Raw genomic sequence first — 27713 nt, 5'->3', positions numbered from 1 at the left:
TCCTCATTTTACCTACCTCGGAAGGATGGAAGGCTGAGTCAACCTTGAGCCTGGTGAGAATTGAACTCGCAGTAATTGCAGGCAGCTGGCAACTAAGTGCTACTTTAACAGTAGTTTAGGCCACTGTACCACCAGGCTCCTAAAAATAATCATTTTACTCAGTTTAATCAAGCTATCAAATTCAGATGAATTCAAATGAAAGGGGGAGGGAGGAAAGAAGAGGAAAAAAGTGTAAGGTAAAGAGGAAAAAAGAAAAATGTTGACTTCCGACTCTTTTTATCGCCATAGAATAAATAAGATAATAACAGAATAGCCTCAGCTTTTTACTTTTACATATTAAAATGTGCTAGCGATTTCTATAACAACAAACTGATCCAATCAAAAAAATCCGAAGTCAGAGTTTCATTTTCCCCCCCCATCTGAAGCACAAAATTCAGAATTGGTTTCCAAGCAGAAACAAAGTTGGATATGTTCTTTTCTTTGATTAAAGGCAGCAAATTTAGTCACCTCTGCTAGTTTTCCATCAGTTTTCCCAGCCAATTTATTAGCCATTGTGGGAATTAAATGTACATAAAGCGTTCTTGCTGCTGTCAACACCTATAAGCCCGGCTAGGTGGCTCAGAGGCTAAGATGCTGAGCTTGCCGATCGGAAAGGTCGGTAGTTCAGCAGTTCGAATCCCTAGTGTAGGTCTCCTGCGTGAGCAGGGGGTTGGACTAAATGACCTCCAAGGTCCCTTCCAACTCTGTTACTGTTATAAAGAGCAAAGTCCCTTTGTTGTTGTTGTTAAGGATATTGTTGTTGTGTTACCAACCAGCAGAGTGTAGAGCACAGAGAAACGTTGCCGAGAGCTATGAATAAGAGATGTGCAAACTGGTTTATCAAAAGTTTACTTTATAATGAAAAAACAATCTCATAGTCTTTAAACAAATCCAAGTCTTTGCCAGTTTAATCAGTCCAGTGATACAAAAAGCTTCTTATCACACAAACAGTAGTTGGTTAGAATAACAAACTCACTCTGGTTCACAAACCACGATGGTAGCAGATCCATCAAACCGATGATTAGCAGAATGTTAGCAACTCCCCACTATGGCAGCATATCATATCAGCTCCATACACAATGGCAGCATATCATAGCAGCTTCATCATCAAACTGAATACATTACAATACCTTGCTTAAATACTCTCACAACCAGTCATTACCTAATTACAGCATGACTCAGCATTACAATGAATCAACAAGAAAACCTTTAAAGTAACATAATACGTTTACAGATTAAAGTTACAGTACACTTATATTGCCTGGACAACTTGTTAGGCTCAAACCATATCCTAACATTTTTCAAGTTCTTTCTCCGCTAAGCCTAAAAGAAAAGTCTCTTTACAGGTAGTCCTCAACTTACAACAGTTCATTTAGTGATTGTTCAAAGTTACAACGGCATTGAAAAAAGTGACTTATGATCGCTTTTCACACTCATCACCTCTGCAGCATCCCCATGGTCTCACATGATCAAAATTCAGATGCTTGGCAACTGGCTCAGATTTATGACGGTTGCACCGTCCTGGGGTTACGTGATCATCTTTTGGGACCTTCTGACAAGCAAAGTCAATGGGGAAGCCGGATTAACTTAACAACCGTATTACTAACCTAACAACTGCAGTGATTCACTTAACAGCGGTGGCCAAAAAGGTCCTAAAATGGAACCAAACTCACTTAACCAATTTGTCACTTAGCAACATAAATTTTGGGCTCGGTTATGGTTGTAAGTTGAGGGTTATTTTTTATATTCACTTTAAGAATCTTAAATATGAATCTTATCTCAGTATTTCTACCAACAGACCAAGCTCATAGTCACTCTGTAACTATGTGTAACGGTGTAATGTGTAATGTCACTATCTGTAACGGTGTCCAGATTTGATATATAAATATTACAGAATGACAGAGTTGGAAGGGACCTTGGAGGTCTTCTAGTCCAACCCCCTGCCTAGGCAGGAAACCCTACATCACTTCAGACAAATCGTTATCCGATATCTTCATAAAAACTCCCAGTGTTGGAGCATTCACAACTTCTGGAGGGAAGTTGTTCCACTGATTATTTGTTCTAACTGTCAGGAAATCTCTCCTTAGTTCTAAGTTGCTTCTCTCCTTGATTAGTTTCCACCCATTGCTTCTTGTCCTGCCGTCAGGTGCTTTGGATTTAAATATAAATTTGGATATAAATAAATATTTTATTTAGCGTTTTAATAAATAAATATTATTTACTCATCCTCCCAGAGTCACTTTGGGTAGGGAGATGGGCAGCATATGAATTTAATAAATGAATGAATGAATGAATGAATAAATAAATAAATAATATGTCAATCGTGGTTTGCCATCGCCTTCTTCTGGAATGTGGTCTTAGTTTCCCAAGAGAGGGTGCCAGAAGTTTTGGCCAGAGGTGTATTGTTTTCTTTCGGTTATACAGGTTTAGCTGCTTCACTGACTCACCGATCCATAGAGGTCAGAGGAGTTTCTGTTTCCCTTCCTGTTTTCGTGCCCTTGTTCTGTTCTAATGCAGAGGAGACCCCAGCAATTTCATAGCAATGGCAAAGAAATAAGACTTTATTCAGTGGATTCTTTCCCTATGAGAGGGGCGAGTAGAAATTCCATTTCCACTCTTGAAAATGCTTCCCTCACTCTGGGGGTCCCCTTACTGAATCTGGGAGCTGCTCATTGTCAGTCCGTCCAAATTCCAGCTGCTTTGAAATCTGTTAGCCCTACCTACTAGATCTTTTGGTTTGCATTCACACATTTGTCACTCAACCACTGTTAAGAGTGGCTGGCTCCGCACAAATGCACTCTCTCTTCCAGATTGAAAATTGCAAGCGTGATGTAGAAACTTAGCAGAGAAATTGCCTTTCTCTGGGGCCGGAATGGGCCAACTTGCTGCAGACAACTGTAGGAAGTTAGCACTCACCCCTTTCCTAGAAGAATGAAATATTTTAGGAAATATTAAAAAGGCAGAATATTAGGTTTCCCTGGATGAGAAATGGAGAAGCATGTTTTAAAGAGGAAGCAGCTCCCACCTTCCTGCCCCCCCCCCCTTTGTCAATGGGCCAGAGGCAGAAACTCAATTCCCTCCCATCTTTGTCAATGGACCATCATCTGCAACACAATAGGACCCATCTAGCAACAGAAACTAACACAATAGGACCCATCTAGCAACAGAAACTAACACAATAGGACCCATCTAGCAACAGAAATTCACCACATGGCACCTGGGAAGATTACATCAGCCAGCAAGGCTAGCTAAGACCCCCACCCCCTGGGAGTCTGACAACCAATCAGGATACTCTTTTGGGGGCCCAGGAAGTTCAAAGCCAGAGAGGGCATAAAACCAAAGGACTCGCAGCATTTCGGCCCCTTTTCTATTCAGGAACTCAAACCATGTAATCCTGTCCACCATTAAACCATCTTTCCAAGCAGTCTCCATGTTTCCAGTGTCTTTTTTCCACTTGGAGCTGAACCCAGAAGGATATTTCTTCTAACACAACTGGCGAACTCACCACATAGCCAACTTGCCATGGCCAACTTGTCACAGTCAACTCACTATGGCCAACTCGCCACAGGACAACCAGCTGTGGGACAATTTAACAACTCTAATTATTTAAAATAAATAAAAGTTTCATTTTTGCCATTCACATTTCATTCTGTCCCTCCTTTTGCATCCTTTTTTAAAATAGCACTTAGACTTATATACCGCTTCACAGTGCTTTACAGCCAGTGATGGGATTCAGCCAGTTCGCGCCACTTCGGGAGAACCGGTTCTAACTTTCTGAGCAGTTTGGCAAACTGGTCGTTGGAAGAAATCATTAGGGCAGAGAACCGGTTGTTAAATTACTTGAATCCCACTACTGTTTACAGCCCTCTCTAGCGGTTTAGCATATTGCCCCCAACAATCTGGATCCTCATTTTACCGATGTCAACTTGCAAAGATTTCAAGTTGCCATGAGCAGGAGGGAGGGAGAAGTGAAGTGAATTCCATACATTTTTCTGACCGCAATCAGAAGGAGGGTGTTAGGTTTCACAGCCAGCCAAAGTGGTTAATTGGAGAATGTGATTTATGACATGGCCAGGGGGGAGGGGAGAGACACGATCATAGGGGAACGTAAATCTACGTAGGATCAGTCCTAACTGCATCCGAGTATTGCCGGAATGGTGCTCCTAATAAATCACTATATTTCCTTTGAAATTTGGATCATGGCTCATGAATTAATTAGGGCATCTTTCGGAAACTTGACAACCGACTTGATTCTATTCCACCATTTCGTCAATATTAGTGTACCTGTCCCGCAGTTAGTTGTCCCATGGCAGGTTGGCTGTGGCGAGTTCTCCCGCATTGAGTCGACGGTGGCAACTTGGCTGTGGCGAGTTGGCCATGGTGAATTGTCATAGACCCCTCTGGGGCTTCCCTACAGTCAGGCTCAGTGTGTAAATGTTCTCTGGTGAGCTGGTCTTATTATTGCCTTTTAAAGCTGCAAGAATCGCATTTTATCTGCTTTGTGCTTCTTGGTGATAGGGCTAACGAGTCTGGACAGTCTAATTTTCCCATTTCTTCAATATTTCCCACTTTTGTGTGTGTGTGCGTGTGCAAAATGAGCATAAACCGTTTGTCCTGGATTATTGTTAAGACCAGAGTGTGAAGAATTGACTGGGTTCATGATTTATCTTAAGCCTTTGTCCATATCCAAAGTTGTGTTTTACACTGTGTTCCCATTGATGGTTGAATGCATCATGCAACATCATTTTGTTTCAAAACAAAAGGAAACATCAGCCTTTTCTAAAATTAGCTAGAATAATTTATCTTCCTGTTTGCTTTTCCGACATAAGAATTATTTAACTTTATTTTAGAGGGCTGATCCTTAAAAGTGAGACATTTATTTAGATCAGTATTTTTCAAACAAGGTCACTTTAAGACAGGTGGACTTCAACTCCCAGATATCCTCATCTAACATGGCAGGCTAAGGAATTCTGGGAATTGGAGTCCATAACCGAGCAATATCCTTGCAGCTCTTCGCGCAAGAGGCGGAGCCTCGCCTCGCTTTTTTGCCTGAAGATGGCAAGAGGCTGAGAGAAAGCGGGAGCTGGCTTTGCCCCTGCCGGCCGCCGTAGCCTCCTTGGAATGCAAAATGGCGGCCCTGCTTGGGAACGCCCTCGACGCTGCCAGGCGGCGGCGTGCGGCCAAGAGCCGAGGCTTTCCCTGGCCCGAGCCCGGCGGGCGGGGGAGCGTTGTCATGGCAGCGAGGAGTAGGTGTCACACCGGGCCACTTCCTGGTTGGAGGCCAAGGTCCCGGCCCCTGAGCTGGGAAAAGCACCACCGCGGGGCGGCGGTGGAGACGGACGGAGACGCGGGAAGGAGGTGAAGGCCGAGGACGGGCGAGGTGAGAGGACGGGGAGAGTTGGAGGAGCTGTTTCCCCCCCCAGGCGACCCCCCCCCCTTATGCTTTGGATCCGGCCAGTGTAGAGAGGGGCGGAGGAGGAAAAGTGGACCGTTCCATTCCTGGAAAGAGGGGTGGTGCGCGCGAGGGGCTGCTTGGCCCGGGAGGCGTGGCCAAGCCCAAGACGGCGCGGGCTTTTCCGGGCCGAGGGCGGGGAAAGCGCCCCTTTTCTTCGGCATTGGGCCCTTCCCCTTTCAAGGGAGGCGTGGGGCCGGGCTGAGGTTTGCCCCTCTCTCCGGTCCTCCTCATTTGGAGGAGGGGGAGGCGCCCCTGCCCTCCATTCACGGTGGGTTTGAGGGGGGTGGGTGGGTGGGGGGCGGGAGCGGGCAGGGGGATCCTCTAAGGTGATCGTTTGTGGGGGGGGGAACAAGGGAGCAACTTAATGGGGGGGGCTGCTGGGCCTGCCTTGCAGGGAGGGTTGGCTTGGAAGTGGGGGGGAGGGAAGTGGCTTCTGAAGGGAGGGAGGGGTCTGCAGGAGGAGAGGGAGTGATGGGGTTGGGGGCTTTCCTTCCCCCACCCCTTTCTTCCTGGGGAGGGAAAAGGCGTTTTTTTTGGAGTGGTGGGCTCTGAGCTTGGCTGTTTCCTAGCCAGACGTTTCGTGTACCCAACTAGGTAACGTCATCAGTGCTAGTGAGGAGTGGATACAAACTGAGAGCAAACTCCACTACTCTTGTGGCTGTATGACTGTAACTTCCTTGCTTGTTATCCTTGCGATTTATATTGATACTGATTATTTCCTAGTAAGATTCGATTGCTTATTGTACCCTATGACGGTCACTGGGGTGTTGTGCCTTGTGATTCTTGGCGAATGTATCTTGTCTTTTTATGTACACTGAGAGCATATGCGCCAAAGACAAATTCCTTGTGTGTCCAATCACACTTGGCCAATAAAGAATTCTATTCTATTCTATTCTATTCTATTCTATTCTATTCTATTCTATTCTATTCTATTCTATTCCATTCCATTCCATTCCATTCCACTCCACTCCACTCCACTCCACTCCACTCCACTCCACTCCACTCCACTCCACTCCACTCCACTCCACTCCACTCCACTCCACTCCACTCCATTCCTATTCCTATTCCTATTCCTATTCCTATTCCTATTCCTCTAGCACTGATAATGTTACCTAGTTGGGTCATGAAAGGTCTGCAAGAAAACCACCAGGTTCAGAGAGTACCAAGGACACCCCCTCCCACTTTCAACCCTGAGCTACGAATATTCTCTTTTTTTGGGAGAAGGTTTCCTTACAAGGAGGAGGAGGAAGGGAAAAAAGGTCAAAAGTTGGGCAGGGAGGTGGCCCTTTGATGAATGGACTGTCTCTGGGTTGACAGCAGGGCAATGGAAGAAGAGGGGGGCGTGGCTGGGGGGGAGAGATTCTGGGAGTTGAAGTGCCACTCCCCCCCCCATCTTAAAAGGCTCTGAGAATGAAAAAAAAAAGTTGTGCTTAATACCTTCTGGATACCCTTTCTTGTTTAGGAAGGGAGCTGTCCATTAGCTTTGGGCTAGAGAGGGGAGACTCCTTTCCAAAAAACCCCCAAAACCCTCAGCAGAATTTGAGATTTTAGCTCTGGATGCTATTTGGTTTCACTTGGAAAGATGCTGACAGTTCATGTTTTTGTCCTTCCTTCCTATATGGATTTAATCCCTCCTTTGGGATTCGGCTGTTGAATATGTTGCTGACTCGAATGGCTGTTTGGGAATGAGGAGCCACCAGTGCCTCACGGTATAATTTCTTGAAGTTTGGGGTGGTTTAAAAAAAATCCAGCTTTTCAACTTCTGTTGCCAAGAAAGGTCCCTCTTGAATGAAGTGGAGAGGAATTGGAGTGTGTTGTGTTAAGTTTATCGAAGAACTCTTTTAGCTGAATTCTGGGTGCTTGAAAGAGATTAATTTTGTAGTTTTTGCTCTACAGCCTCATCTATGTTTCCTGGAGAGAGAGGAAGTTCCAGTAAAAAAGCTGGTTTTGACTAACATCCATGGTGCAGTCAGTAGTGCACATTATTGCACCAGATGGTCCTTGATTTACGACTGGAATTAAGGTTGTAAATTGTTATAGTCATAAATTGAGGTATCACAGGGCTAGACATGATTTTTTTGGCTTTTTTTTTTTTTGCGGTGGCTATTAAGGAAACACTGGTCATTAAGTGAACACTGGTGGTTAAGCAAATTAATCCCCGTGGGTGTTTTTTTACTGGAAACTGGTATAAAACATTGAAAATTGTGATCAAATGATCACAGGATGTTGCAAAAAGTCATAAAAGTGAGCCAGTTGCTAAATGCCCCAGATGCAATCTCATGAACATAGGAGTCATTGTGTGGCCATTGTAATTTGGAAATTGGATCGTAAGTAGCTTTTGAAAGGTCTGGGGTAATTCTGAACAGTTGCTCAATGACCGTCGTAAATTGAGGACTACCTGTAAAGGTAAAGCATCCTTCAAATTGAACTGGACTTCTTTGTGAATTCATGAAAGTCCATTTGAGCTTTTCTGTTCTGGCTTGTGGCCCTGGGATTGTCAGCTGGTGTCTCGCCCAAAAACAACCTATCCTAAGTCATAAAATATAAATATTAGAAGAGATTTTGGAGATCATTTAATGGAGTGTATCTCGACGTCATACCATCTTGGGTGATCCTGGGAGTTGAAATTCTGACATCTTAAAAGGTTGAACTGGTTTGAGCCCCTGCCAATTGCAGGTGTCCACTGCTATATCTTTTTCTAAACTCAACCCTAAGGTTAGTAGGAGCTGCCACCTGCTATTTGAATAGAAATTTTAGTAATTTAACTGCCAAGACCTGATGATCTTCATTTTTTTCTCTGACGCTCATGACTTGGCAGCTAAGAGATGCAGTTTGCCCTGTGACTCTTAGATATGTAAATACATTGAAACTGAATTGAGAAGAGGGAGTAGTGTCTTTGGAAATCCTTGCTACTTGTTTCACTTGTAAGGTATTTAGAAATAGCTATTGAATGGGTAATGTCTAATTAGCTATTGAATGGGTAATGTCTAAGGGACACCGTGGCTCAGTGGCTAAGATGCTGAGCTTGCCGATCGAAAGGTCGGCAGTTCAGCGGTTCGAATCTCTAGTGCCGCGTAACGGGGTGAGCTCCCGTTCCTTGTCCCAGCTTCTGCCAACCTAGCAGTTCGAAATCAGGTAAAAAATGCAAGTAGAAAAATAGGGGCCACCTTTGGTGGGAAGGTAACAGCGTTCCGTGTGCCTTTGGTGCTTAGTCATGCCGGCCACATGACCACGGAGACGTCTTTGAACAGTGCTGGCTCTTCGGCTTTGAAACAGAGATGAGCACCGCCCCCTAGAGTCAGGAACGACTAGCCCATATGTGCGAGGGGAACCTTTACCTTTATTGAATGGGTAGCGAGCGTATTGTGTTTGTTGTAACTTGAAATATCTGTTGCATTTATTATAATGGAACTGGATCGACATTGGCTTTTCTGCACAGCTTTCTACTTTCTGTTATTTATTTATTTAAGGCTGCTCTTTACTTATTTGATTTTTAAGCTGCTTCAATCTTTCCTGCACTCCTAGGTGATGTATAACATAGATAGATAAGAATTCTTTATTGGCTAAGTGTGATTGGACACACAAGGAATTTGTCTTTGGTTCATATGCTCTCAGTGTACATAAAAAGAAAACAAATAGATTCATCAAGAATCATAAGCCACAACAATAATAGCCATAGGTTAGTAAGAAGCAAGAAAATCATACTAGGAAACAAAACAATATAAATTGTAGAGATACAAGCAACAAGGTTGTAGTCATAAGTGGGAGGAGATAGGTAATAGGAAGGATGAGAAGAATAATAGTAATACAGTCTTGGTAAATAATTTGACAGTGTTGTGGGAATTAGTTATTTAGCAGAGTGACGGCATTTGGGGAAAAACTGTCCTTGTATCTAGTTGTTCTGTTGTGCAGTGCCCTATAGCGTCATATTAACATGCTTGTTCTGACCTAGGCTTCCTGAGTCATTAAAACACACGAGTAGTCCGAAAAACCTCTTTTATTGCAACAGCTGTGAATTCTGTTCATTCACAGCTGAGTCCCAATTAGTTATAAAGAGTCCTTCGGGAGAAGTCCTTCGGGATAATCGCCCTCCTTTATCTCCCTTGACATGCTGCCAAAGACCTAATTGGCAAAGCCACACAGAGTCCAGAATCAAACAGAGCTTCAGGCTTTAAGCTGAACCGAATGAACAAACGTTGCTTCCTGCAAAGGCCCACATGCCTTTGCTCCTCTTTTAACTCTTATGGGAGGGGCCAATCATCTCCCAGCCCTACTCCTGAGTCGTCCCTTTTGTTTTAGCTGTTCTTGCCTTCTGGCAGCTCTGCGCATGCGCGCACTGGGAACAGACTCCCCCTGTTCCTCTGCCTCTCTGAGGTCCAATTCTGGAGGCTCCAGAGGCAGCACGTACCTCCCAGATGGCCCTTTCTCTCCCTCCGATGCAGAGCCCTTGTCCGAGCCTTCCCCAGACTCCAGGACTGGCCCATGTTCCTCCCCAGCCTCCTCACTCTCCGACTCTGCTGCCAGCTCCACAGGTGGCTGGCAGACCACAACAATGCTAAACTAAGTTAAACAAAAAATAAAATGAAAGTAAGCGCTAGGACCCTATTAGTGGAGCCCAAAATACGTGTTCTGTACTACATTGTGAGACTGTGAGGCACTTTGATCAACTTAAAAAAAAAAAAATCTGGTTTGCCTTATGGCTTTTATGTTATATTATTCCTATCCACATGTTTTGTTAGCTGCCCACAGCTACTTTGGCAAGATGGACAGCTGTGTAAATTCAGTAAGTAAATAAAGCATGAGTTAACAACTGAGAGCTATATTCTTGGTATGGGGAGGGAAGAAATACCAGCACCAAGCAAATACAATGTCAAGGAGTGCAGATTGACAGAGTTCCTGCCTCAGGATTAGTTATTTAAGAAAATTTATTTGGCCGCCCAACTCACTTGCAGTGACTTCAGGGAGCTTATAAAGATGAAAGCCCAATGTACGAACAATGAAAGAGCAATAACGCACAACCCCCTTGGCAACAACAATCAAATGAGTTTGATGGCCTCTGTTCTAGTCTGGTGTCCTCAGGCCCAGAGTCTTCAAGGCCTTGTGAAAGAGTGTTAAAGTGGGGGCAGATCTTGTCTCTGTGGGGATGGAGTTCCATGTGATGCATGATATCATGTTCTGCATGATGTAGAACAGGGAAGTCAAACTCAAGGCCCACAGGCCACATCCGTCCCACTGGGTGTTTAGATCTGGCCCGCGAGGCCACCCTGGAAACAGTGAAGGGCTGGCCTGCGGTGCCTCTGCCAGTGAAAACAGAGCTCGGCAGGGCAGTGTGCAGCCCTCCCAAGCTCTATTTTTGCTGGCAGAGGATTGCAGGAGGTAGTTGCAGCCAAAAACGGAGCTTGCGAGGGCAGAGGGTTGTAGGAGGCTGTCGCAGCTGAAAACGGAGCTCGCGAGAGCAGAGGGTTGCAGGAGGCTGTCGCAGCTGAAAACGGAGCTCGCGAGGGCAGAGGGTTGCAGGAGGCCGTCGCAGCCGAAAATGGAGCTCGCAAAGGCAGAGGATTGCAGGAGGCCGTTGCAGCCAAAAACGGAGCTTGTGAGGGCAGAGGATTGCAGGAGGCTGTCGCAGCTGAAAACGGAGCTCGCGAGGGCAGAGGGTTTCAGGAGGTTGTCGCAGCTGAAAATGGAGCTCGCGAGGGCAAAGGGTTGCAGGAGGCCGTCGCAGCCGAAAACGGAGCTCGCAAAGGCAGAGGGTTGCAGGAGGCCGTTGCAGCCGAAAACGGAGCTTGCGAGACCGTTTTTGCTGGCCGAGCGCTCGGGCCACCACAGGCACCCCCGAGACAAGTGATGTCGAGCTGTCCATGCCCACCTTGGCCACCCTCCCCAAGTCAAACACAACCCTGATGCGTCCCTCAATGAAATCGAGTTTGACACCCCTGCTGTAGAAGGTTTTCCTAAATGACGACAGGGTTGAGCTTGATTTAGTCATCGCTGTTTGCCTACGCTGATGGATAGCCTAGGTTGCAGATGGGCCGATGCGCACACCTCTCAAATCCCAACCGTGTGTTGTGCAGAGATGCGCATCTTGCGTGCTGATCGTCTGATCCGACTTCCTGTCATGTTGCATTTGTATGTCTACGAATGTTCCTTCTGGCTGGCGGAGTGTCCCATAGCTAGAACGAACATTCACAGATGCATAAATGCAACAGCTATGCAACCGTCTCTGGATGACGGGCACTGATGTGCAGTGATGGAAGTCTATCCAGGCGTTTAGGAGATGTGCAAATTTTGGAGGGGACATTAATCTGTGTGACCACAGAAAGGCCATATCTTAGGTTTCGTCATTAATGAGACCACACACATACCTGGAGAAAGGTATCTTCCCACCGATAAACCAGTTGACTTTGAAATTTGGACAAAAAGTCTCATTTTATAGATTTAACTTTGGCTACATCATAAACACACACACTAGAATTAAATTAGCACAGATGTTTCTCTCCAAAAAAATGTGTTGTCTGCTATATTCTTACGTTTGGCAGGAACAGTTTTCAAAGTGCAGAGAATCTATCATTAGCTGCCAAATCTATTTATGGCCCTCTAATGGGCAGTGAACTATACATAGGAGTAATCCTTATTTAGAAATGAAGGGAGGTTTCCTAGAGATTTGAAGTGTTAATGACAATGATTTAGTAAATTCAAGATAGTGTGTGTTTCTGAGAACAGTACTGCCTGGAAATGGGCACGAAAAGAGGAGGAAAATAGGATTTGAGGATTTACTTCAGGCCCTGGATGTAAAAAGGAGTTGTGCATAATAGAGATTTCATTTTCTGATGGATTCTACACTGGCTATAAAATCCAGTACTTTTTTTTGGCAAAAGTTGACTTGTTTTGTCCTCTTGATATGTTGAGACTACATTTCCCAGAATTCCAGTCACCATGGCCATTGCTGAGGTAAATTATTCATTTCTGCAGCTGCTGGATCGCAGCTACCTTTATTTTATTTACTGGGCTTATATGGCACTCTGATTATAATTGAAGCTGAGCTGCATTTGTACCTAATACAATAATTGGGTTAAAAACAAAACACGCAAGAACTCCCCCACTGTCTCTCTCAAAACATCCCAGGCTCTTCTATCACATATAATAGTGATGGCGAACCTTTTCGGCACTGAGTGCCCAAACTGGAATGCAGTTTCGGGCTTCTGGCCCGAAAAATGACCCAAAAATGGCCGAAAAAGGCCTGAAAACAGCCCTGAAAACAGCCATAAAATGGCCTGAAAAACGGCCCAAAAATCAGCCTGAAAATGCCCCCAAAACGGCCTGTTTTTGGGCCATTTTCCTGGCTGTTTTCAGGCCGTTTTTCAAGCCATTTTTGGCCAGAAAATGGCCCCAAAAACTGAAAATAGCCTGTTTTTTGGCTGTTTTTCGGCCCATTTCCTGGCGCTCCAGCACCTGTGAAGAGCAGCTGGCTGGTGCGCATGTGTGTGCCGGAAACCAGAAGAGTATCTGGTGATGGCGTGCATGCCCACAGAGAGGGCTTTGTGTGCCACCTCTAACATGCGTGCCATAGGTTCGCCATCACGGACATATAACAATCTTCCTTCCAATAGAGAGCACCCCAGATCTCAAAGGCATGCTGAGTTTTGATTGCTTTTTTGAAAATTCAGGTGATTTAAAAGGCACACTATACCCAACTTTAGAAAGACCTGTGGTGCATAATTTAAAAAAAAAAAACACACCTTACACTTTACTGATTTAATAAAAGGTCCAGTACTTCTGTGGAAGTTTACACTTTGCTTAAGAAACATCACCTGGGCTTAAAGTAGCACTTGCTTTCATGTTGGGTGGAGTTGCAATTAATATCTGTAGTAGCCAAACTCGGCAGGAGAACCCATTTTTAAGCATCGTATAATTTGCTTTTAAGTCTCTTAAGGATATTTATCACGTCTGCGTCAAAATTATAGCTCAAGACAGACACCTTGGAGCAGAATAAACGCCAAAAACAGGGTGCAGGTGTTGTGTAGTGTCCAGCAGATTATCCAAAATCTCAATTTGCAAAAAAGCAAAACCTTTCTAACGAAAGCCATACTTGCTTTTACAGCAGCAATTACAGTTCCGTAACAGAAAACGCTGTCTGAGAATTAATTCAATCACTGAGCAGTCTCTGAGTAAAAAGGCTTTTCTGGTATTACCACATTGGACTAGAGATGGCACAGTATATGGTTCATTGTGCCTTTGATAGGTAGCATTCTTCTGCAGCAAACATACACAGGCAATCCTTGTCTTATGACCATCATTGAGCCCAAAATTTATGTTGCTAAGCAAGACAGCAATGTGATTTTTATCCCATTTTGCCACCTTTCTTGCCACTGTTGTTAAGTGAATCATTGCAGCTGTTAGTAAGTGAGTCTGGCTTCTCTTCCCTGACTTTGCTTGTCAGAAGGTTGCAAAAGGTAATCACATCGGGCGGCTTCTATTTACCTTTACTACCAGTTCGCATCGAGCCCCCGCGCACAGATCACCTATGATGACGTCTGGGTCAGTGCCTCCTGCCGGTTTTACTACCAGTTCTTGCGAACCGGTCCAAACCGGTGGGGGGGGGGCAACCCACCACTGGATCACATGATCCTGCATGTGATCACATTCATGACTGCAACCGCCATAAATATGAGCCAGTTGCCAAGAATCTGAATTTTGGATCATGTGACTGTGGGGATGCTGCAATGGTTGTACATGTGAAAAACGGTCATAAGTTATTTTTTTCAGGGCTGTCGTAACTTTGAACGGTCACTAAATGAATGGTTGTTAAGTTGAGAACTACCTGTATAGCACATAGGTTATAATAGCAATTTTGCTTTAAATCTCAGCTCTTTAGAAATAACTAAAGTATTCCTCTCCAGTTTTTCACTGAAAATTCCACAGCAACATCTCGTCTGTTTTCTTAAAAAACAAACCGAAACCGCTAAAGTTCCAGAAGAAAATAAATATATATATATATATATATATATATATATATATATATATACATACTCTGTCAGCAAAGAAAAATCTACCCCATTAAAGCAGCAGCAGAAACAAATGTATTGTATATAGGTAGTCCTTGACTTACAACCATAATTGAGCCCAAAATTTCTGTTGTTAAGTGAGACATTTGTTAAGTGACTTTTGCCCCATTTTACGATCTTTCTTGCCACAGTTGTTAAGTGAATCGCTGCATTTGGTACGTGAGTAACTCAGTTGTTAAAGTGAATCTGGCTTCCCCATTGACTTTGCTTGTCGGAAGGTCGCAAAAGGGGATCACATGATCCTGGGACACTGCAATGGTCGTAAGTATGAACCAGTTGCCAAGCCATCTGAATTTTGATCATGTGATCCTGGGGAAGCTGCAAAGGTGGTCGTAACTAGGAATAATGGTCATAAGTCACATGTTTCAGTGTCGTTGTAACTTTGAAGGGTCATTAAATGAACTGTTGTAAGTCGAGGACTACCTGTTCTGCATGTTCTAAACCAGTACAAGTGAAAGTGCTGTATATAGTATTGCATCAGTACAGTAATGAATCGGCTAAATAATAAAGTGCACTTGCTAATATTTGGAAATTTAATTTAAAATAATTTGTCCCGGTACCTTCTTTCATACATGGTGGTTATTCCCCGAAACAAAAAAAATGGATGAAAATACATAGTTGGATACAGGAAGTAACAGGCTTCCAGGTAGAATATACACCAGAATTGTTTCTTCTAGGAATAATGAAAAAAGAAATATGAAAAAACTACAACATATATTATTCTACATATGACAACGGCGGCAAGATTGGCATTTGCACAATGTTGCAGAAGTTCAAACATACCCTCCGAAGATTTAATAATTAGAAAGATATTAGATTGCGCCGAGATGGATAAAATGACATTGGAACTGAAAGGATTCGGAATTTTATGTAATATGGGAGAAATGGTATAATTGGATCGAAGATAGAAAAAAAAGGAAATAACAGATAGTAGATTTTGTAAAATTATATAGAGTATAGGAGAATATTAGTGTGATGATATGTAAATGGTCACAGTCATGCACAAGAGCAGAATAAGAATTGTTTAATTGTTAAAACCCAATAAAACTCATAATAATAATAATAATAATAATAATAATAATAATAATAATAATAATAATAATAATAATTTGTCCAAAGTGCTGTAGAGTAAAAAGCAGAAAGGGGAATGGAATAAAATGCATTTAGTTCTGCCAGAGTTTGCAGCACTGTACTTGATTATTGAAGTTTCCGTTAATACAAGATTTCTCATTTACTTCCATGTGGAGACAGTCTAAAGATCAAAATTCTCAATAAATAGTTGCGTTTTGCAACTCGAATGAAATGTTTCCTTGAGTTTGGTGGGCTTATAGGTAGACAGATAAAATGCATTTACCCGTTGGCAACCCTTATCTAAAGTTATTTTTCAATACTTGCTTTTCTAAGTATTGTCTTTGAATTTCCCCTGTTCCTATGATTGCATCAGTTGACGGTTCTTTGCTAATTTTTTGCCGTTGATGAACTGGCAGCCTTCCGTTTGAAAAACCTGGTGGCTTTCCAGCTATTTTCAAGGATTTGTTTCGGATCTGCAAATGTTAAGTCGCCTTCTAAGGAAGTGGATAATTATGTTCGCTGCTTATTCTTTTAAATTGTAAGAAATCAGAGAGGAGAGATTTGGCATAAATCTAGCTGGCTTGGATTTAGACGGGTGGTGAAGTTGTATCAGTTCCCATTGTACATTTCTTAATATGAGCGAGTTTCCAAGTGGAACAAACTGGCTGTATCGATTTGGGGGCAATGAACTGATTGAGAGACCTTTCAGAGATTCAGAAAGTTTTTTTTTTTCCAGGAGAATGAAGGTAGGTTGGAATCCAAATAAATCAAGATGGGTCGATGGGTAAAGATCAGGAATGCTTCTCTTGGCTTAAATGCTTAAACCAGTGATGGGTTTTTAAATGTGATGTTAATAACGAGAGCAGCATTAAATCTGGTCTGGTAAATGGCATGGCTATCATGCCTGGCATTTTCAGAAGGGCCGTCTCTGCAGATGTTAATGGCTCAACAGCAGAGATGGGCTCTGAGAGCTGGGCCATAATCACTGCATTTTTTTTTCTGCATCAAGCCAGAAGGACAAGCTGCGTTGCTTAGATTAAGTGCAAACATTTGGTTAATGAATTTCGCTCTTTTTTTTTTTCTGACCAAGAGGTGCTATGCTGGTTGGCGAGGACACATGGGGATGTGATGATTTGGGAAGGGGTGTTGGGGGGGGGACTGCAGGAAGTGCCACGTAGATTGGTGAGGGATGTGCAAGGGATGTGGCGGGGTTGGGAAGGGTGTGGGAGGTGCCACATGGGTCAAGCATGCATGGGTGCGGTGGGAGTCGGAAACAGTTGGGTCTGTGTGCATGTGTGAGAAGTGCTGTGTGGATCGGGGTGGTTGTGAAGGACGGGAAACGGTACAAGTGGCTGATGCGGTGTGAGCACAGAGGGGTTGGGGAAGTTGTGCGGGTTGGCATGACTTAATCCAAGCAATTTGGGACTTTCCCTGCTGGCTTCTCCATTGACTTGTGGGGAAGCTGTCAGGGAGCGTTGGAAGTGAGGCTCACATGATTGCATCTGACTCTGGTGTTTCCCAAATTTTATTCTCACAGCAGCAATGGGTCCCGACGTTCTGGATATTAGCCCATATGAGCTACCTTGGTTCAATACCTTGGTTCAGGCACTTGTCACTTCCTGCCTAGACTACTGCAATGCTCTCTACATGGGGCTCCCCTTGAGGAGTACCTGGAGGCTCTAACTGGTGCAGAATGCGGCTGCGCAGGGGATTATGGGAGCGAGGGGGCGCGCCCATATGACGCCTCTCCTGCGTGAGCTGCATTGGCTTCCAGTGGTCTTCGGGTGCGCTTCAAGGTGTTGGTTACCACCTTTAAAGTGCTCCATGGCATAGGACCTGGGTATTTGTGGGACTGCCTTCTGCCGCCAATAGCCTCCCACCGGCCAGTATGCTCCCACAGAGAGGGACTCCTCAGGATGCCGTCAGCCAGGCAGTGTCGGCTGGTGACCCCCAGGGGGAGGGCCTTCTCTGTGGCAGCACCTGCCCTCTGGAACAATTTGCCCCCGGAGATACGCATGATACCGGATCTCTGGGCTTTTCGCTGTGCCCTAAAAACTTTTCTTTTCCACCAAGCAGGGCTGGTGTAAACCCCTCCCCCCCTTTTGAGATGTTAGATTTTTAATTGTCTATGGGTTTAGTTGGGATGTTTTAAATTTTGGGCCAAAGTTGTGTAATTCTTTTAACAAATTTTAAATTTTGTATTGGAATGTTTTTTATTTTTGGCTGTGCACCGCCCTGAGTCCAACAGGAGAAGGGCAGTATACAAATTTAATAAAAAATAAAATAAAAAAAATAAAAAAAATAATTGTTGCCCTATGATGCTCCATTTTGAAGGTTACTAACAAACAGATACAAAAGTACCAATAAAAGAGAATATTTGTAGCTCAGGGTTGAAATGAGGGGTCCTTGGTGGTCTCCGGGCTTGGTTGTTTTCTTCCTGCAGACGTTTCATGACCCAGCTAGGTAACATCCTCAGTACTAGAAGGGAGAGGGGGTTGCACCAGTGATGAAATCCAATTTTTTTTACTACCGGTACTGTGGGCGTGGCTTGGTGGCCGTGGTATTGCTTGGTGGGCTTGGCAGGGGAAGGATACTGCAAAATCCCCATTCCCACCCCACTCTGGGGCCAGCCAGAGGTGGAATTTCGGTTCTTCGAACTGCTCAAAATTTCCGCTGTCGGTTCTCTGAAGTGCTCAAAATTTCCGCTACCGGTTCTCCGAACTACTCAAAATTTCCCCTACCAGTTCTCCAGAACCTGCTGGATTTCACCCCTGGTTTGCACTGAGGATGTTATCTACTTTGGTTCATGAAACATCTGCAAGAAAACAACCAAGCTCAGAGAACACCAAGGACCCTTCAGATATAAGAATTTTAGTAGTGTATAGATCAGTGATGGCTAACCTTTTTGCCATTGAATGCCAAAAGCGTGGGTCGCGTGGGGGGGGGTCACGTGTACGTGTGCCCACAACCATAATTCTATGTGCCCTGCCTCCTGCGCATGTGCGTGTGACCTCCCGCGCTCCCCCCGCTTTTGGCACACGGTGGCACGGTGGGCCACTAGATTTCCAATGGAACCGGAAGTCAGGAAACAAGCCGTTTCCAGCCTCCGGAGGGGTGGGGAAGGCAATTTTCGCCCTCCCCAGGCTCCTAGAAAGGGTCTGGAACCTGGGGAGAGTGAAAAACAGGCCTCCCGGAAGTCGGGAAACAGGCCGTTTCTGGCCTCTGGTGGGCCTCCGGGGGGGGGGGGAAGCCATTTTCATCCTCTCCAGGCTCCTAGAAAGCCTCTGGAGCCTAGGGAGGGGGAAAACAGGCCTTCCTCACATGCACCCCACCCAGAGACCCTCCAGAGGCCAGAAACAGCGTGTTTCCCGACTTCTGGTGGGCCCAGAAGGCCTGAAAAATCAGCTGGCCGGCGCACACATACGCACCGGAGCTCAGCTCGCGTGCCCACCAATATGGCTCCGCGTGCCACCTGTGGTTGGCCATCACAGGTATAGATAATTGATATTTCTTCATTTTAACTAAATTAAGATAAATATGATTACATACCAAGTGATTGTTTACATGTGGATCAGAGAAGAGAAACATGAGCTAATTTGTTTCACAGCCAAAAGCTAAAGGATGTTCTAAACAAGGCTATTAAAATGCATTTTGATAACAAAGAGATTAAAACACAAATATCCCATCAGCTCTACAGAAGCCCAGCTTCATCGTATTTTTTTCTCCTGGTGCTACCACTTTTTCTAAGAATAGGTGTCTATTTCTGAGAATAGATATCCAAGCTGGCATGTTTTCTGTTCTCATTGCTGTCTACTTTTTTTTTTTTTTTTAAAGTCAGGTTTATATTTATCTTACTTTTATTAGTACTTCTTTGAAAGCTCTTCTGGGAGTTACTTTGAACAGGGCTGGAGCAAAGGATCTCGAAAAATTCTCTTGCTAGACATAAATATAAAGTAAGTTATAGAAATGAGTTTGAGAATCTTTGGTTTTTTTATGTACTCTGGATCTTTTCACTATTTTTTAGATTCCGCCGAGCAGTTTACCTAAAATGTTGGTAAATGATAATAAGTTATTTCCTCTCACTGATAGCTTCCTTCTGCGATGATTACCAATTCCCTTGCATATCCTGTACATTATCCTCCGAAATAGCTGCTCGGAAATCGGGCACTTGACTGTTACGGGAACATGAGGTTTTTCCAGTACAGGTAGTCCTCAATTTACGACCACAATTGAGCTCAACATTTCTGTTGTTAAGCGAGACAGTTGTTAAGTGAGTCATTGCAGCTGTTAAGTTAATAACACGGTTGTTAAACGAATCTGGTTTACCCATTGACTTTGTCAGAAGGTCGCAAAAGGTGATCACATGACCCCAGGACGTCATAAATATGAACCAGTTGCCAACTGTCTGAATTTTGGTCACGGCACTGCAGGGATGTTGCAACGGTTTTAAGTGTGGAAAACGGTCGTAAGACACTTTTTTTCAGTGCCATTGTAACTTTGAACGGTCACTAAATGAATTGTTGAAAGTCGAGGACTACCTGTACTTGGTGTCAAATCTTTCCTCAAACTTCAAAGAGCTGCTACCGCGTTTCCCCGAAAATAAGCCCTCTCCCTAAAATAAGCCCTCCCCCGAAAATATTTAAACACATGCGAAGCCGGTCTGGTTAGGGTTAGGGAGACAGAGCTGGAAATCAGGTAAGACGGCAAGAGGAGCCCCGTCTTGCTTCATGCACCCCAAAATAAGACCTCCCTGAAAAAAAGGCCAAGTGCTTATTTTGCAGTTCAAAAAAATATAAGACAGTGTCTTATTTTTGGGGAAACATGGTACCTTCCTCTAAGCAAAGAGTAGAGAAAAAAGATTGCAACAGACAAAGACAGTTTAGCTGTTGGTCTGCACTGGAGATCTTAAAGGTGTGAAGCAACATGGAAGTTGTTGCAGAGTTGACCCATTTCTCACCTACAAAGATTGGTGCTAGATACATCTTGTGGATCTAATAAAAAGGATTGTTTGGCTTCAAATTTGAAATTATTCTGCCTACGTCCCCTTTCAGGATACAACTATAAGCTGAAAAATCAAGAAGACGGTTTGAAATTGCATTGTGGTCCTAGGAAAAATATGTGAATGCTAAAATGGTTATTTGTGGATGCTCTCTGAACCTGATTGTTTTCCTGCAGGTGTTACCTAGTTGGGTCATGAAACAGCTGCAGGAAAACAACCAAACTCAGAGAGCACCAAAGACTCCACGGTTATTTATCAAGAGTTTACTTAAGGTTCCATTTACTGCAGGATGTGCTTCAAAACAAAACAAGAACACTCCGAAAGTCATATCTATGTATTGAGACTACATAATATACTCATTTGTGAAGGATTGATTAAGACCTGGCGCTCTCGGTCCAACAATTTCTTGGACCATCTGATTCAACCATTAATTTTTTTGCCAAAAAGAATTATATAATCGGATGGATTCACTCTTGAAGTAATACCGTTTTCATTGTTTTTGTTTTTCCCTTGGTTAGGACATGTATACCTCGGAGAGATCTTCTTGGACAAGCTGCCTTAATTTTATATCTATCTGGAACCATACGAAAAGAGACAACCAGTCATGAGTGAGTAAAAAAACCTGGAAGGGAATTGTCAAGGTCCAGTATTAAAAATGAAATATTCTTAACTGTTCAAACTGTAACAAAGTTTGTGATAGCGAAATCTGTAAAGAGAAGATCCCATACTCGCTTTGGTGAATTGGCGATTCCCATTTTATCACGCCCTGTGCTAAGCACATTGGGCTACAACAGGGGTGTCAAACTCGATTTCATTGAGGGCCACATCAGGGTTGTGTTTGACTTCAGGTGGCCGGAGTGGGCATGGCCAGGGTGGGCATGGCCAGCTCGACGTAACTCATGTCGGGGGCACCTGTGGTGGCCCAAGCACTCTGCCAGCAAAAACAGTGCTCAGGAGGGCCACCTGTGGCCCTCGCAAGCTCTGTTTTTGGCTGCGATGGCCTCCTGCAACTCTCTACCAGCGAAAATGGAGCTCAAGAGGGCTACGTGCGGCCCTCCCAAGCTCTGTTTTCGCTGGCAGAGGCACCATGGGCCAGTCCTTTGCTGTTTCCAGGGTGGCCCCACGGGCCAGATCTAAGCACCCCATGGGCCGGATCTGGCCCCCGGGCCTTGAGTTTGATGCCTCTGGGCTACAAGCATACTCCCCAATTTTCAGTCCACCGCTACAGTCTTCATATCTGTTGTGACCCAGGCCCAAGTAGGTAGTAATCGACGCAAACAGTTCCAAAACAAACAGACTTTATTAGAACAGCTGAGAATTAACTCATTCTCAGCGTAGTCCAAACTAAATTAAAACAAACTCTTCATAACACAAATTCTTCAGTCTAATCACCAACCTTAGTATAATTAGGCAAACTGCCAAAGGCTTCTCTTGGCAAAAGTTCAGAAGGAGAAGACGCCGAGCAAGATAAGAACCAAGTTTATCAATGTTTTTCTGCCAAAAAACCCAAGAGCCGTTGCTGGTTTTTTAAAGCCTTATGGGAGGGGCCAATCATCTCTTGGCCCTACTCCCGAGTCGTCCTCTTTGCTGTAGCTGCTCTTGCCTTCTGGTAGCTCTTCTCATACGTACACTAGGAATAGGCTCCTCCTGTTCCTCTGCCTCTCTGCTGTCAGCCTCTGGAGGCTCCGGAGTCCGCACATCACTCCCCGATGGCCCTGGGCCCATCTCTGCCTCTGACACAGAGCCCTCATCCGGGCCTTCCCCAGCCTCCAGGACTGGTCCCTGTTCTTCCTCAGCCTCATCGCTGTCTGACTTTGTTGCCAGCTCCGCAGGCTGCTGGCGAACCACAACAATATCCTTCCATTTAAAGTTGATGCTTTAAATCTTCCTGAAATGTTTGGTGCCAGGTTTTCTTTGGTCTTCCTCCCTCCCCCCCTCTCCAACCATCTGATGGTATCCAATTAATTGCAGTCTTTGCTGGGTGTTGCTCATTCATGTGGAGCCACTTGTCCCTCAAAGCGCATTCTGCATTTGATGGCTATTTCAGAGAGCTTTGTAATTTTCTTGCAACAGAAACGACAAGTGAAGATTCCTATTTACCTGCCAATTATTGAACGGCTCATAATCCATCAAGCGATTGGGAACTGTGTGAAACCATAATCAATATAAAGTATCTTGAGAACTGAATTGGGAATACCTAGCATGAATGAGTGTCACCATCAAGGGGAATTTCACAGTTTTCCTAAAAGCTTCCTAACATGAGATCCTCAACTCTCTTAAGACAGAGCAACAGTGTAGCTGAGTGATTAAGGTGTTGGGCTAGGACTAGAGGACCTGGGTTCAAATCTAACCAAAGCTGTGGAGGGCTTCATAGTGACTTGGGCCAATCATCCTCTCTCAGCCTTACTACGTTCGTCACAGGACGATTATTGTAGGGAAAAATTGGAAAAGGGGAAAATGCCAAAAATCCTGGAGGAAAAGTTAGAATATAAATTTAATAAAAATGTAAGAGCCTGCAGGGAGATTTTGATATAGCTCCTTTCAGATTGCTGACTGCCTGTCGGAAATAATGCTTTACGTGGCATTGGAATGGAATTTTCCTGTTTACCTTAACCAGTTCTCATGTGCTCCTAAAAGTTATCATTACGGGATAATTCCCCTTGTCGTTGTTTACTCTTTACTCTTCCAACTTGTAAACAGGGATCCCTTGATGTTCAAGGTGGAACAAGCTATCTAAGTGATAGCTGTTTAGCTGACACGGTTCCTGTGCCTGTTTCTTTCTCCAGATTGGCACTCTAGTTTAGGAGGGGCTCTATTATTTTTTTCCATAAATGCTATTTTGGGGGGGTGGGGGGGTAGAGATTACTTAAGAAGAAACCAGTAATTTTTGGATCCTGGTCCGTTTGGCTTGCTATCATCAGAGAATGACAGAAGGCGTTGACCATCCAAATAAAGCTATAATAGTTATGGCTTTTTTCTTGGTTGCTTTATAGAAAAAAAAACCAGGCAAAAGGGCATCTTATTTGGCAGGAAAAAAAAATGGGAAAAAAAGTTACAATGAGGTATTGTTCTCTTGTGGGAGCTGGAGGCCACAAGCCAAAGTTGGTCACTTTTTTCAAAAGTAGAATAAAATTTCACCCTTCCTTTTAAGTCCTCCTCCCGTCGCTCTAAATAATCTAGGAGTTTGCAGGCATAATTCCTTCATGGAAAGGTCAGCCATTTAGATACAGATACAGAAAGGCAGCCTCTTGACAAATGATTTAGCATTGTTCCTTGGGTGTTTTAATAATGTGCTGGAGATGATACAGAAAATGTGAACTGAAAAACATTTAGACCGGAGTTGAATAATGCAACAACAAGTAGGTTTCGCCTTATCACTGTCTGCAAATTCTCCTTGGAAGATGTAAGAATCCAAAGAATGTGGGTTAGAGTTTTTATAACAGGGTGGGCAATCATTTGAAGATCTGCCGGCTGGGGAATTCTGGGTGTTGAAGTCCACAAGCCTTGAAATGATCAAAGTTGGACACCCCAGGTTTAGGAGCTGGGGCAGAAATGGACTTTTAGTAGCAGATATTCAGAAAAGCAGACTTGCCTGTCACGAAATGGCTGTCATCGTAGGCAGAACCAGTCGCAAAACACTCATTGACTAGAAGTTGAACATGTTGCCTGACCATATTCTCATCCTTTGTGGGGCCCACATAAATAGGATGCTGGTGAAGAGCTGAAGAAGCTTCTTGGGTGAGAAGCGAAACGTCTTTAAAGAAAAAGAAGACAGTCCAGTCGCCTCTTGAAAAAAAGCACCTTCGGGATGCTGGTGACTGGAGGCTTTGCATCAGGCCATTTTACTGTTTGCTCTTTGCAATAAATTCAAACCTTTTAAAGTTTAGCATTTAAAAGTTCAACATTTTTGAACCAGGCGTCGAGCCCCAGCTGGGACTCACCATCACTGGGGGGCTGGGGGACAATTGAAGCACCCACCTGAATGCCTAGGGCAGTGGGGACAGCTCCGTGCAGCAGTCAGCCGGATTCAGCATCGAGCGACACTCAACCTTGATGAGATAATCTGAGGTGCCGGCACTATCCTATGATGCTATGGCAGCGCCGATACCATTGACGGGCGGGATTGTCAACCCGCTGAACAGCTGATGTGGGGAGTTGGGTTTTGAGTGCCGGATGATAGTTTAGAAGCCGGGGAGGAAATAAATAGCGCTACACGGCAGTTGCGTGCAGCGCTTACTTAAACCCCGTGATCCGGCTTGTTCTGTTCTTGCTGTGCTGCTGCTAAACCTTGATTAAACTATTGCCACTTGACATAGTTTCCTGGTTCTTTTTGACGGCCACGGACTGGATGAGAGACATAGCCGAGACCAGGCTTTTAAACACCAAGGGAGCTATCCAGGTTTATATTAGTGTCTGTTGGTATCCTGTATTACCTATAACAAGGCAGCACGATATGCCAGTACTAAAAATGTATATCTAAAGTTTAAATGTAGAGTTCTACAATGTTTAGGTTTTTCTTTAATTTGGAAAAAAATAACACCCTTAGCAATAACGTTCATAGAAATGAAACAATTAACTGCTTGGCACTAACCACATTTTTTTTGTTGTTGTTATTCAGATGTGTCTGATTCTTGGAGAGTACCTGAACAGGTCCCCGTAGTTTTCTTGGCAAGGTTTTTTAGAAGTGGTTTACCATTGCTTCCTTCCTAGAGTTAAGAAAAAAAAAAAAAAACGAGTGTCCCAAATCTCTCAGCTGGCTTTGTGTCTAAGGTGGGACTAGAACTCACGGGCTCCTGGTTTCTAGCCTGATGCCTTAATTACTACAGCAAATTGGCTCCCATCCACAGTAATCCCCTTAATTCTAATTGTATTATTCAATTCAAAACTACCTATTTTGTGGGAAGATCTATACAGTGACATTAATGAGGCTGCCTTATTTACAAAGCAAGTAGTGGACTGGAGAAGGTTGCCTTGGTTTTTTTTTTTTGGTCTAGGACCGTGATGGCGAACCTATGGCACACGTGCCCGAAGTGGCACGTGGAGCCATTGTTGCCTGGCGTGCCAGCTGTCACCCCAGCCCAGCTCCACCGTGCATGTGGAAAATCTGCCGGCCAGCTGGTTTTTGGGTCTCTGCCGCACATGTGGGGCATGGGGGGCATGGGGGGGGGCAGGGGGCATGTGCAGGGGGCACTTGCATTGCATTTTGGGGGTTCACGCACGCACCCCCCACGCCACCCCATGTTTTGGGCCTGGAAGGCCTGCACCAACCTGAAAGCCAAAATGGGGCACGGGGATCCTGGGCGCATACTCAGGGGGGGCGGGGCACATGTGCGGGGGTTTGTGTATCCGTGGGGATGCGCGTGCATCCGCGGGGGTGGGGCACATGCGTGGGGGGCACTCGCATTGCATTTGGGGGGTCTGGGCACGCACGCGCGCATTTGCATGCGTGCTTGCACGCTTTGGGCACTCGGCACCAAAAATGTTAACCATCACTAGTCTAGGAGAACAATTACCTAACTAGTTAAAGGAAAATATAGATAACAAACAATTTCCATTTTGTTTTTGTGGCGAATTCTTATTAGCAGTGCTTGTATCTACAAACATCTCGTGCTCTTGTTACAAACGACATCATACACGTTACGTGTATTGTAATGAGATTAGAGCTTTGTGAAACAATTTGTCCTTTTAATTGCTGCAAAAGAGCAAATCGATGTAACCAATAAATAGAGTCATGCCTCACGGGTGATAAACACCTGCCTATGACTTTATTCTAAGCTTGAGTTGAGAAACTAAGCAGTGCCAGGCCTGTTTATTTATTTGAATGGAAAATATGAATCCCAGACTTCGGACTGGACTTGGAAATCAGAAGAGATTCTGGAAAAAGAGAATGACAGTCGTTTTATACTGTTGGTAAGAAAACCACACGGATGTATCTGTGCAGTTGGAGGTGTGCATTCATAGCTTCCTATTGCTGATCATCAGCTACAGGGAGAATGACATCCCTCTGAATATCTAGCCACAGAAAGAGCTTAGTCCCAGCTTGAGCTACTGCAGTATAAGTTGGCTGTGATTTTTTCTTTGGGAGCTATAAATCTTATCCCTACTCCAGTGGTGGGTTTCAAATGTTTTTACTACCGGTTCTGTGGGTGTGGCTTGGTGGGCATGGCATGGCTTAGTGGGCATGGCTTGGTGGACAAAATCTCCATTCCCTCCCCACTCCAGGGGAAGGATACTGTAAAATCTCCATTCCCTCCTCACTCCAGGGGAAGGATACTGTAAAATCTCCATTCCCTCCCCAGTCCAGGGGAAGGATACTGTAAAATCTCCATTCCCTCCCCAATCCAATGCAAAATCCCCATTTCCTCCCGATCAGCTGGGACTTGGGAGGCAGAGAATAGATGGGGAGCGAGGTCAGACAGAATTTTTAGTACCGGTTCCCCGTACTACTCAAAATTTCCGCTACCGGTTCTCCAGAACTGGTCAGAACCTGCTGAAACCCACCTCTGCCCTATTCCCATATCGGTAGTGTCTTGAGGCTTTTGAAATATTTGTCTCCATGTGGGAAGTACAAAGTTTGGCAGTGCCCCCGTAAGATGATCTACAATGGCCCCTGTTGTATCCTACTAATGTTCTTGTAGGTATCCAGTTTAATGATTGCAGCTGAAGGGAAAGTAAGTTATTTCCAATTCTGACATAAGAGGATGCTATGATTAAAGGGTTGGTAGTCCATCCTTCCAAATAAACAGGTACCCCTTAGAGCAGGGGTGTCAAACTCGATTTCATTGAGGGCGACATCAAAGTTGCGTTTAACCTCAGGGGGCCAGGGTGGGTGTGGCCAGGATGGGCATGGCCAGCTCGATGTCACTCAAGTCGGGGCGCAAGTGGTGGCCTAAGCGCACTGCCAGTGAAAACAGGCTCCCGAGGTCTCGTTTTTGCTGGCAGAAGCACCTCAGGCCAGTCCTTTGCTGTTTCCAGGGTGGCCCCATGGGCCAAATCTAAGCAACCCATAGTCCGAATGCGGCCCTCGGGCCTTGAGTTTGACACCCCTGACTTAAAGAGCTTACAGCTCTCAGCTCAGAGTTGGTTT

At 44.6% G+C, this 27713-nt stretch overlaps 1 protein-coding gene across 2 annotated transcripts in view; it reads left to right on the top strand.

Annotated features, from left to right (window-relative positions):
* The first annotated feature begins 5100 nt into the window (after positions 1-5100).
* USP6NL (USP6 N-terminal like) overlaps positions 5101-27713 on the top strand; it is a 145235-nt gene continuing 122622 nt past the window's right edge. Inside the window, exons 1-2 of one of the 2 annotated variants that reach the window (XM_034442124.3) lie at positions 5101-5419; positions 21145-21234. In XM_034442124.3, coding sequence (XP_034298015.2) covers positions 21231-21234 — 4 coding nt within the window. In that variant the 5' untranslated portion in view covers positions 5101-5419; positions 21145-21230. Of the gene's footprint in view, positions 5420-5539; positions 5763-21144; positions 21235-27713 lie in introns of those variants that run through there. The other variant, XM_034442125.3, reaches the window with a different exon arrangement.

This window comes from Pantherophis guttatus, chromosome 7 (genome assembly GCF_059756535.1).
Source record: "Pantherophis guttatus breed Tessera chromosome 7, ASM5975653v1, whole genome shotgun sequence".
NCBI lineage: Eukaryota > Metazoa > Chordata > Lepidosauria > Squamata > Colubridae > Pantherophis > Pantherophis guttatus.
This window is presented reverse-complemented; position numbering and strand designations above follow the sequence as displayed.